Genomic DNA, 12,728 nt, shown 5'->3' on the forward strand with positions numbered 1-12,728 from the left:
TTAGTTGCAGCATACCTAATCAGGAAAAAGAACTTGCATGCAGTTTTCAACTTTTACCAACTTAAAAGTGGTTAATATATTGTATCAAATACATTTGCAGTAGAGTTGATTCAAGGAGCATTTGATAGTAAGGTGACAGTTTGGTATTGAAGTTATTGTGTACATATCAACCCCAAACTGGTTATCGTGTATCTTGCATCCTAATTATATGTTTGAGGACTAATTTGAAATGTCTGCAAAAGTAAATAGAACTTATAACTGGACAAGATAACATGAGTAAATCATTTGCTAGACACTCTTCGATTTTGAATAATAGTTATATTTCATAGGGGTGTAAAAAAGAATATAAAAATCAATTGATTGAACTGATTGAACCTGATATATTAAAGTGATCTATATTGTTTTTTTTTTAAAATAAAATGGTGAATTTTTATGTAAGCGTATAACCAGGTCGAACAATCGGGATGATCTTCTTAACTCATTAAAGAAAGTGATCAAACTAAATCGAATAACTTTGAACACATGCAAATATATTTTATATATTAACAATATGTTAAATTTTAAATATAAATATATTTTATAACATCTTTCAAATATAAATATAACCTAGGTTCTAAGCTACTGGACCACTCTAGGCCTTTGTCCTTTAATTAGTCTTTAATTAATTAGAACTAAAATTAAAGGGATAATTTCAGAGACCTCCCCTCATGTTTGGGTGAATAACACTAATTTTCCTTGTGATTTACGATATTACACTTACCCCCTTATTTTGATTTATTTGTAACAATTCTTTTAATCTATTTGTTTTAATTATAAAAATGTGATCCTACTAATTTACCCTTAACAATACACTCTTTTATTTAATTTATTTTGTAAGCATATCTTTTTAATTATTTTCATCCTCCATTAATGTTATTTTAGAGAAATTACCAGGACAATTACTCTTTGTGATTGAGGATGCTCATTGTAAATCTGTGAACCTCCACTTGTTGACCTTTAAGGTTGATGCTATTAAAAGTTTTTCAGATTCTAAAAGTTAAAATTACTATAAAAAATCAATTGATTAATGAAATTTAAAGATTTGATAAACAATTTTCTACTGTATTCTATACCATTGCATATAATCACAGAAAAAATGCGAAGAGAACCTAAAATGTTTCATTGACCAATCGGGGTGTAGTTGGATAAACTTCAACTCTTGTAACAACGATTTTTTTAAAATTACAATATTAGATAGTTTTTTTTAAAAAAAATTATAAAGGAAAATATAAAATCAGTATTAGATAGTTAACTAACAAATTCATAAAATTAATTAATTAGAATAGTTTAATAAAAGATAAGGGCAAGTTAATCAAGATAAGGTTATTTTACATTAATATTGATAGATTAAAAGAATTGTTATAGAAAAATCAAAATAAGGGAGGTAAGTGTAAAATTGTAAACCACAAGGGAGGTTAGTGTTATTAACCTAAACCCAAGGGAGGTCTCTGAAATTATCCCTTTAAGAAATGTGATCTTAAATTATCATGAGCGGATAGACCCCACAACCAAGGCTTGTGGAATCTATGAAAACTTAACCTAAAAGGGGACTTTATGAAATAAACTTTGTACTGTAATTGTATACTTTATTACCTCTTTCATATTAATCAATTTCTATGGTTGCAAACATTAGAAACTGACCTAGGTTTGAGTTATTTGAGTAAAAAAGGTGAAAAACCCTGAAAAAGAGTTAATAACGAGGATTCGATACTCTAAACTCGTCTAATGGTTTGTGTTATACCAACATATTGACCAACTCTAAGTAAATATCATTGAGTTGAGTTAAACACTTTTAGTTCCAAAACAATAAAAGTGACATACATTTAATTTATTTAAGAAACAGCTAAATGTAACATGAGTGTGATAAACTAGTATACTAGCATTGCAAAGTTTTCAAACCGAATTTAGGCAAACAACCTTGGTGAACACAATCCTTGTTTTATCTCTATAAATTCTCACTTTAGGTGATATTGCTGAAAGTTACTAATTATAATTTGATAATGAAAATAATCCCAATTATATCAACTTTATTTACATCCCCGTGAAAATCGACTGAGTTCTCTCCTTATTCCTTGTGGGATTCAACCCCAACCTAGTTGGATTTTATACTTGACAACAACCACATTATACTTCTTTAAGAAGGTGTACAATTTTGGCGCCGCTTTCAGGGACCCTAAAGAGGAACATTGCTGAAGAAGCTAGGATCTTGGCCACTAATTTGGGAGAGTACCTAGAAATCGAATGACAATTCAAAGAGTACTAACATGATTTGATATTGCAAAAGCCCCACTTATATTATCCAGCAATGGTCGACTATGATTTTCTTGCGAACTATGCCCCAAAATTGGTAAGTTGGACTAAAGCAGCATCCCAAGAGGTAACACGACTACTGAAAGTGCTTATTCGGAGAGTACATGTAAGCATCTTTTCACAACCTAGAAATTTGAAATCCCAAAACAGACCTTAAAAGTTTAGAAATTATTCTACAAAAAAATTGGGATTTATAAGTAGCACCTCTTAGATCAAATTCAGAAACACGAATTTTAGTATGTGTTTTAGGGGTCCAATGTATGGATTGTAAACCCTTTTACATCCCATAAATTTAGATCATAAAACAACTCTTGAAACTTGAAATTTTCTTGAGTTTTATGGACTATGTTTTCGTCTTGTAGTTGGACCTACAGATCATAAATGGATCCCATAAATCAAACTTCAGAAAGGTAGAAATTGAGTCTTGGGGCATTTTGCTAGAGCTCCGCCCTGGGGTGAGCCTCGAAGCAAGTCCCAATAGAGTCTTTTAAGACAATGATACAAACTTATGAGTATTTTTAATAATTTTTAGAACTTATGAGTATAAATCATACTTCTTTTAAAAGTCAAATATTTCTCCCAAAATTTATGACCAAATGCATGGCGAAACATCATCAAAACTTCAACAAAAAATGGCTTGTCAAAAATATTTGGAAATTTGTGGCCAAACACTTTAGTAGGGCTATGTATCGGTTTGTTCGGTTCAATTTTGAAGTTTATGAATTTGACTTATTAGTTATCGGTTTGCAGACATGCTAAACCGTTATAGAACCATTAAGATATTAATTTATTGGTTATTGGTCTATCGATTATCGATTTAACCATTAAGATTTGACATTAAAAAATAATTGAAAATCACTTAGAAACAAGGTGATAAACCAAATGAACCGTGCACATGAGTTCACAAATTGCATCTTGCTCAAAAACAAATAATTTTACATTGTAGAATAACCAAGAGTTTGAGATAGCTAGAAATAAAAGTAGGAAATTAAACTCTAAGTCAAGGACTTTACAAAATAATATAAATATAATTATTTAGTCTACTATCAGAATATCCATTAACCATTAAGAAAAAAAAGTCAAATCATTAAGAACCTATAACCTGATAACAAAAAAGAATCAAAATCATTACCAAAACTGCTAAACTAATAATTAGATTTTAAACAGGCCTTAAGCTAACATAGTGTGAAATTCCCTTGTTATGTATTTTGTTGAAATTGAGGGGAAATGGGAAAAGGGCCAAAAAGGGAAAACAGCATACAGGTGCTTCATATCTGAGTGAGAGAGTGCAGTGTGTAGATGGATGCACCATTATCCATAACCAATTGAAGAACAGAGTGAGTAATTCAGTCAAACTTGCCACAAATGGAGGCAGCTTCTGTGCTCAGCTCTTCTTCTACTTCTTCCTTTTCTCTTTCACATATGCTCTTATCTTCCTATACCTCAAAACCCCATGTCAGGTTTATCTTCAATTCTCTATCAAAATGCACTGCGGGTTCTCGTTTGCTCTTTTCTTCCAACCACAGCGTTCAAAGATTCTCTCTGCTTCCACCTTCAGCTCTTACTTTCGAGGAAACTGTTGATACTTTTTCAGTGCAGCCCAAAATTGACAAGAGTGGCAGATTCTGTAGTCCTAGAGCTGCTCGAGAGCTCGCTCTGTATGTCCTTTTCACCCTTTCTTTAAAAATATGTGACATTTTTTTTGTAATTAGGGTTGCAAGACATACCTTTTTTTTCCTTAACCAACCAAGTAGATGGACATATTTTTTCTTTATGGTGGTGAGAATTCTAGAACTAAGGATTTATGTGTGCAATGATACCCGTACGAATGTAATGCTTTAGGGTGATTCCTTATGTTTATGAATTTCATGAAAAAATGACAAGTGCGGAATATCCATAACTAAAGGTAAATTTATTTATAAGTTAAATGTACCAAATGTATATCATAACTCTGTTCCATACATATTCTTATCTTAGGATGACAATATATGCGGCATGTTTGGAAGGGTCAGACCCTGTTCGCTTTTTTGAGAAACGGTTGAACATTAGAAGAGGTAATGGCTGGTTCTATTTCGGTCCTTTTTCAAATTTTAAAGAAATTGCAGCTAGGCTTATGGTTCTTTTTCAATCTTTAGCTAACAATTATTTGATTTTGGAGCGTAGAACCGGGATATATATTTGATAAAGAGTGGTTAATGAAGTACAATCACATGAATTTTGGAGGCCCCCCTGTGAAAACTGAGACAGTTGAAGAAGCTGATGAACTTCTCAAGGCTGATGAAAATGATTCTGAAATAGGTATTTATATGTGTCTTGCATCTTTGGATCTCAATTATTTAATACGGCTTGGATAAACTTTCTAACACACACAAAAGCAAGCATAAAGTTAGGTTCATGTTGCTTACTATAGTTTTCACTAGAGATGGTTAACATGAGCTTAACATCTTTACTCTATTGCAATGTTTTGGAGCCATGTTTTGTTTTGGCATTATTCGCCAGCTCCATTTTTGTGCTCTCTGGTAGTTATTGATATTCCTGCCCTCGTTAAGAGACAAATCAGTTTATGGCCTTCACGTGTATGCTCGTTTCAGTCATCACTTCAGTCTTTCCACCCATAAATGTACTTTGTCCAGTTGGGGTTGATGGGTATCCTGTCATTTGTTGCTTAAGAAGTTTTTCCAGTACTTGAATTTCATGGATGAATATTCCTGTTCTATTTTTCTGTGGGGAGCTTCACACTAGACACTGAAGTATCTTTTTGGTGCTTCCTTTTTTAAGTGATAATGTTGATGATTTTTTATATTTTTTGTATTTCGGACTATCTGGTTCTTCCTTAAACTGTTTAGACATCTTGAATAACTATTGGATGTGTAGAGTCGGTTCTATGATGCAACTATGTATCTTCTAAACTAGTGGAGTTAAGTGATTTGTAGTCATAGGATAAATAGGTATACTATGGGTTTATTTTGATTTTTTAAAAAATATCAACAATAGTAATAGGATGTAGTCTCTGATTTTGCTGTCCTTCCCAATCTGAAAACTGAGGTGTCCATATCTTTCCTCCAAAAAAATGATGTTAAAGAGGAAAGAACTAGTGGTTTCCTTGGGGCCAAGGATGCTCTTGAGCTATTAGTTAACTCAATAGTTGGTGCCCAAGTATTTGATTTGGTTGTGCTATTTGTTTTTCAGGCTTTGTCGCTTCTTACTTCTTGAAGCTGTCTTATTTGTTTACTTTTGATTCCTAAAGTTTTAGAGAAATGTTATGCACCTCTTTCCAATTAATAAAGCATTAGTTACTTCTTGGGGAAGCTTTTGAGAGTCCTTTTCATCTATTAAACACTTTTTGATCCCCACCAATAATTCCTATCATGGCTGATTGCTTAATTACGGCTTCTCAAAGTACTTCTCCAGGAACTATTTTGCAAGAAGCCACATAAGACTGGTCTTCTCCAAAATGACATCTATAGTAAATGTTCCCCATACGTGTATATGCTTCTTAAAAAAGAAAGAGAGAAGTATTGAAAACACCCCTAAACTTGGCGTGAATTATTAGTTTCGTCTCGAAGCTATTGACAGCCTTAAAAACACCCCTTTACTTGACTAACTGAACTTATATACACCTCCAATCTGCCACATGACATAGCAAATGATCTCAAACTCTTGTAGGAGCATGAGATTCTTAATAAAAAGTCAAGAGAAGCATTGAAAAAACACCTAAACTTGGAGAGTATTTAGGGGTGTATTTCATCCATGTAGCTAGATTAGGGGTGTATATAAGTTTCTTTAGTCGAGTAGAGGGGTGTTTTTAAAGCTATCAATAGTTTGGGGACGAAACTAATCATTTGTGTCAAGTTTAGGGGTGTTTCCAATACTTCTCTCAAAAAGAAATAATTGCAATGAAAGAACTTCAGGAATGACCTTTTGAAGACAATGGAAGTATTTTGTATTAACAATATTTTGATACAGACAATATTTCTTCATATAAATAATCACATATATGAGTACAATGACATGATGAATAGGACCAGGCTCCACCTATATCCCAAATCCAGTACATTTTAAAAAAATTTAAATCTAGTACATGTACCTGAAGGATAAAAGAAAACTTTAATCAACAAAAGTTCATCTGCAAAAGATGCTATTAGGGTCTAGTTCTTCCTTGAGATGGAATAATTTTTTGAACTTTTTTTCTTCCTCAATCTCCTGGGAGATTGGGTGAGTGTTCAAACTCCGGAGGCTACGCTCTCATAAAATTGTTGTTGCATTTTAGTGATAGTATCACTATGCAATGCTTGTGGTAAATGGTTTTAGTAGAAACATTTGAATGCAAAATTCTGTCTCATATTAAAAGATGTGGAATGTTTCCATCTCTATCATTTTCCTATTAGCTGATTTGTCCATTCAATCCGTTAATTTATTCTTTCTCTCAGAAGCTGAAGTTCTCTCTGCTCCACCAAAGTTGGTGTACAGCAAGCTTATTTTGCGGTAAGCTTATTGATCATATATGACTCTCTTTATGTAGCTTACAGTTTCTACTTTCTTCAGAATATGAGGACACTGATATAGCCTGATAATTTCTTGCATCTTTGCAGTTTCACACGGAAACTTTTGGTGGCAGTTGAAGAAAAGTGGGATAGTCACGTGCTTGTAATAAATAAAGTTGCACCTGATAATTGGAAGGTTGGATGTGCTACTTAAGTCTTTACATTCTTACTCTTAGCTACAATATGCACCGTAGTAATAGCACCTTGAAATTTGGGATTCTTTCTTCCTTAAACCCACACAGCTATTCTGCCACCAATTCCAACTCTTTTGAATGACATTCAAATTGAAGATGATAAAAACACATTCTCCCATTTCTCTACTTCCACTTGAAATATGACAAAGCATTCAGTTCTGTCAGAAGCTTGCACTGTGTGTTCCCATGGGAGCCTCTGTATCACTTTTAGGATACTCTTTCATACTGTAAATGAAACAATGTTATATCTTGCCTTCAATTTAATGAAGAAATTACAATACACGTTTCTTGATTAATAAAATCACTTGTGGTCTGTCACCCTGAGTGTGCAGATGTAGACAAGCTTGAGTTTAGGAAAATGTTCAAGTTTGGGAGATTTTATATTTGTAAGGCAACTATGGATTAAAAATGGCTGGGAAAATAGATTGGCTATTGCAACCCGTGGTATGTTGGTTGGGTGGGCACCCAGGGGTTCAAACTCTGCCACAAACAAAATCTTGCTATTTTAGTGCGAGAAGGGTGGAGGAGTGGGCTCATTATCCACCGAGTTTCAAACCATGTGCCAATGGGCCTAGGGAATTTCTTATTTATCGAAAGAAAAGGTTGGCTCTTGCCCTTCTTTTAAAAAGGAACAAGGGAAAAGGGCCTGAATATACCCCTTAACTTTATCATTTAGAGTTGATATACCTCCCGTTATGAAAGTGACATATATACCCCTACTGTTACACAAATGACTCACAGAAAAAATTAATTTTAAATGAATTTTTTTTATTAAAAAGAAAATCCATGTAGGGGTATATTTGTCATTCTCACGTTTTTTTTTTTTTACTTTTTAATCCAACGGCTAAATTTGAATTTATTATTTTGATGGTCAAATTTATTTTTCACTTATTTTCTTGTAAAGTTTATTATTGATGCCCCAATTTTTTGTTTAATATATGGATATAAAAACTAAATTACAATATAGTAGCAAAAAAGAGTAGTTTAAAATTTTATTTATTTTTTTTCTTTTCCCATTAACATTTTTTTTATTTCTCTTGTTTTTTCACTAAAGAATGAAAGAAAAAAATGAAATAACAATGAGAAACTCAAATAATAATAATCAAAGAAGTCAAAAAATAATGTATGTCTGAAAAAGATCAAATATATGATTAAATTAAAAATAAAAAAATGTAATTTAAAATTAATTTTATCACTTTTGTAACGGTAGGGGTATATGTGAGCCACTTTTGTAATGGTAATGGTATATGCGAGCCACTTTGTAATGGTAGGGGTATATGTCAGCCACTGTTGTAATGGTAACGGTATATGTGAGCCACTTTTGTAATGGTAACAGTATATGTGAGCCACTTTTGTAATGGTAGGGGTATATGTGTGCCGCTTTTGTAACGAGGCGTATATTAGTTCTAAATGACAAAGTTGAGGGGTATATCATGCCCTTTATCTCTTTTTAGTCAATCTAGGGTGTGTTCGGTATGGAGAAAAATATTTTCCTATTTTCTTGTGTTCGGTTGGTTGAAAATTTTGGAAAATATTTTCTTTAGAAAAATAAGCTGCTTAAAAATAAGTAAAACGACTTCCATAATAGGGAAAACAAGTCGCATTGTCTCCTCCTCACCCTCACAACCACTCTATCGCAGCCCCCACCACCTACCCCCCTCACCTCCACCCCACCCCAACCCCCCAGCGCTACCCCCATCGTCATAATTTTGTCTTAGATACATACAAATAGTTCTAGGATAATAATTATTACTTGCATACCAAACACAAGAAAACAAGAGAATAAGTAAGAAACCATTTGTTTTCCTAGAAAAAAGTTTTCTTTGGAAAATATTTTCCAAGGAAAACATTCTCCTTCCTACCAAGCACACCCCTAATCTCCAAAGTTTTCTGTAACCAACCTGTCTAGTCCCTCTGCCAAGTTAGCCCTACAAAATTAAGTGAAACTGTGCAACTCCCCTTCCTCTACCATCTTGCTATGCACTATCAAACTATCTACACACTGAGTCAGGTTTACCGAGTGTGAGGGAGTGGTTTTAGGATCTAGCAGGAGGAGGCAATGAAAGAAAAGAAGTGAAAACCAAAGAGGGTGTTAAACTTATGTCAATTTGGTCAACTTAGTGGATAGAACAGAGTTTTTTTTGTATTGCATGAATTCAAGGTTAAATGAGCTGTAGATTAAGTATAGTTCATGAGCCAAAACTACCGTTTGCCTGTACAGATTCTCTTAGATGATGTGAGAAATTTAATCCACTTCTTCGTCATTTAGTGTTTTTCGGATAAGTTATCGCTCTTATTCTATCAGCTGTGTTTTTAAGTCTCGACGCGTATATGATTTCTGCTGTTGTGTGATTGTTGGGTGCGGGGACAAGAGGAAATATACAAATTCTAGCAACGGATATGATTTGCTAAAATTCAAGTGAGAAAGAACAATTTGCAATTTATATATGTCAATTGATCTTCACTTCATACCCTTCGGGGTGGCCCAATGGTTTGGGCTTGGGACTTCCATGTTGGAGGTCTCAAGTTCGAAACCCCTTGCCAGCGAAAGCAAGGGGTTTGCCTTCTGGGTCGAGCTCGTCGCACCGGGCTTGCCTAGTGCGGGTTACCTCTCCTATGTGGTTTGTGAGCTATTGTATAGGAGCGGGGGTTTTACCCTGTGCACACCCAAAGGGTAGCGGCTACGGGTTTCCCTTGTCATCAAAAAAAAAATTGATCTTCACTTCATTGATTTGTAAAAGCTAGGGATGTTTAATCTTTCAGTTGACTTGTGATCTGTATCCAATAAGCACACGTCATTACAAATGACAAATTTGCAAAAAAATAGAATTTAGCAATATCCTTGTTAGGAACCGAGAAACTCTCCTAACAATAAATCTGTAAACTTCAAAACACAGCATAGAAATAGGAATAACACTGCAACTGTTATTTACTGCCACCAACAAATAGAGTAAGTTTTACAAATAGTAAATAGAGTATAATTCTAACAACCAAGGTATTTCCAGGAACATTTAACCTCCAAATCTGCCAGAGAAAATCCTATAGAAAAAACTGTTGGTCTGCCTAGTACAATATCACAAAATAACTGCCTAAACAGCTAAACTGCTAGATAACTGCTAGAAATACATACACACAATAATTAATAAATAAAACAGTTACGTTTAAGCCTTATTTTTACCCTTCCTGCGGTCATAGACTCTAGTAACAACAGGTCCAACAATATTTTTTGTTCCCTCCAATTATCAATATTACCTCTTTCAAGGTTGTACTTTTTTTTTTGGTATCTTAGAAGACATAATTTGTTAATATGCCTGGGATTAATGCCATGAATTTATCTTCCAGAATGAGCCAGCAGGCAGGATCCTGGAGCTTTCAATTCTTCATTTAGCTATGTCTGAAATATCAGTATTAGGAACACGGCACCAGATAGTCATCAATGAGGTATTTTCTCTCTCTAACATTTTGGACAACTCTTGAGTAACTGGACTACTTAACCTACCTATTCTCCATGCATGAAAACCTGAGAGGCAAAGTGTTTCTTCTTGCTTCCTTTCTTTACTTTCTATTGATCAACTTTAGAAGAGCTTTTCCATTGAGGTTGATTAGTGTGAAAGTAGAAAAAACAAAGTTATTCAAAAGACAGGAATAGTGGCTAAGTCAAAGATGTGAATGGTTTCATAATGGTTTCATAATGATGCCTCGTATTGATTTGAGACGACTTAAAATTCTCTCTTTCTATTGAGTTCCCTGTAATAGCATGAACTTGCTTGCAACTATAATCTATTACAATGAGGTGAATGGTTTGATAATGATTCCACTTATGGATTTGAGACGACTTCAAATTCTCTTTTTGTTGAGTTGCCTATAGATATGGCATGAAACTTGCACACAACAATAATCTATCATCAAGTTTTCCGGGTTTTGGTCTAGTGGTAAGAGCAGTTTGCGATATGTAGGTTAGGTGCATGTTATTGCTTCGAACCCTGCTCAGATAAAAGCATGATATTTAAGTGGGGAAGGGTAGTGGGGCTGACCTATCATCCACCTAGTTTGGAATTGTGCGGCATTGGCCCTCGGAGACTTCTCGGTTATTAAAAAAAAGTCTTTTCATCAGTGTGCCAATCCATAATTTTAGAGTGAGGCCATAATAGTATGACCTTATTATGTGGATCATTTTTTGTGCATATAATATTCGTAGTTTAAACTGAAAGTAGTCAGTTCAGGTGAACCTTAATAACCCACCTTAAATCCACCTTCCCTTGTAAAATCTTTTCTCATCACTTGACACTTTTGTTTATTATAAGTACTTACTGAGCTGTTAAACTCAAAAAAAAAACCGTTCTCCCATTCTTGAAGGCCATTGACCTTGCGAAACGATTCTGTGATGGGTCAGCACCGCGCATTGTAAATGGCTGCCTCAGGACATTTGTAAAGGATCTTGAAATAGCAAAGGATGCCCGAGTTAACCAGTCTCTGTTTACTTGAAATGTCCAATATCAAGAATTTGATGAATACTCAAAGAATTATCTTCAACCTACATGAGACATTCTTTCTGGGCATTCCTTGCAAAGCCATTAGAAGAGATCAGCTGTGCTTTGAGATCCAGCTTCCAGGACAAATCTGTGCTCTCATCCAATACAAGGAAGAACTATATATATCAAGATGTTAACATTGCCCATTGTTAAATGTATGGTTAATATGATCATGTCCATGCTGTAAGCAATGTGTATTGTATCGCCTTATTCATTCTGTAGTCTCTGTATTTCATCGGTATACCAAACTTTCTAAAGGCTTTAAGCCTGACTTGGAATTTCAGTTTGTAATAGCTTTTTCGCAGAGCCAATATATGTTGCTGCTGTTTATGGGTTGAAAATGAATATTATGTGTGGATGATGGAAGCTATTTTCACGATTATTTTTCCAACTAGGAAGTCATTCCTTTTATAGCTAATCTTAACTTATGGACGGATATGATATTATTCCTTAGAACCATCTTAATTTTTAGCTTCTTTTTCTTGTTTCTACTTACACGTAGACATTGCTATGTATATATATATATTACCCTTATTTAGAAGTGGCACTTCTAAAGGATTAACAAGGGCAATTATATAATTTTACTATTAATTTTAAGGGACTTCTAGAGGATGAACAAGGGCACATAGATAATTTTACTAACGAACACTGCAGTATTTTATTGTACAAAGATGTTACGTAAATTGTACTGTTTATTTCGACTTTTATCTTATGGAAATGAAAACACGTTTACTTACACTCTTATTTTGACAAAACATGTGTATTTCTCAAATAACCCCAATATTATACATCATTCTCTCTCTTTCAGTGGTACAACCCCAATATATATATTAGAGCAACTTTCACATATAGCAAATATAAAAATTATATTTGTATGTTATAACTATAGTTTGTATAATTGCGCTCCATAGCAAATTTTATGTTTGCTATGGAGCTTTTGATTTGTATAATTCGCTACAAACATCCAATTTTATACAAATTATTCAGTTTTGTATAAATTCATTTATACATTGTAATTTATATAATAAGATCTATATTTGTATAATTATAAGTGTATAGGACGAAAATATATGTATTATATTTGTATATACATTTTTCTTTCGCTTTAT

At 33.7% G+C, this 12,728-nt stretch overlaps 1 protein-coding gene across 1 annotated transcript; it reads left to right on the forward strand.

The window, feature by feature from the left end:
* The first annotated feature begins 3,592 nt into the window (after nucleotides 1–3,592).
* Nucleotides 3,593–11,977, forward strand: LOC125850033 (uncharacterized). The gene is made up of 7 exons (XM_049529953.1): nucleotides 3,593–4,007; nucleotides 4,327–4,403; nucleotides 4,513–4,647; nucleotides 6,780–6,834; nucleotides 6,942–7,029; nucleotides 10,430–10,528; nucleotides 11,444–11,977. Exons 1-7 carry the CDS (start codon nucleotides 3,715–3,717, stop codon nucleotides 11,570–11,572), a joined length of 876 nt encoding a protein of 291 aa, XP_049385910.1. The 5' UTR covers nucleotides 3,593–3,714; the 3' UTR covers nucleotides 11,573–11,977.
* The last annotated feature ends 751 nt before the right edge of the window (nucleotides 11,978–12,728 follow it).

The sequence above is a fragment of the Solanum stenotomum genome, chromosome 1 (assembly GCF_019186545.1).
Source record: "Solanum stenotomum isolate F172 chromosome 1, ASM1918654v1, whole genome shotgun sequence".
In the NCBI taxonomy this organism is placed as follows: Eukaryota; Viridiplantae; Streptophyta; class Magnoliopsida; order Solanales; family Solanaceae; genus Solanum; species Solanum stenotomum.

What these genes read in the sequence shown, in the direction of transcription:
- LOC125850033 (XM_049529953.1), top strand. Translation starts at nt 3,715, where the DNA reads ATGGAGGCAGCTTCTGTGCTCAGCTCTTCTTCTACTTCTTCCTTTTCT. An exon ending in ACGGTTGAACATTAGAAGAG is followed by an intron (nt 4,404 to 4,512) that starts GTAATGGCTGGT and finishes TTTGGAGCGTAG; the next exon opens with AACCGGGATATATATTTGAT. An exon ending in TTGCACCTGATAATTGGAAG is followed by an intron (nt 7,030 to 10,429) that starts GTTGGATGTGCT and finishes TTTATCTTCCAG; the next exon opens with AATGAGCCAGCAGGCAGGAT.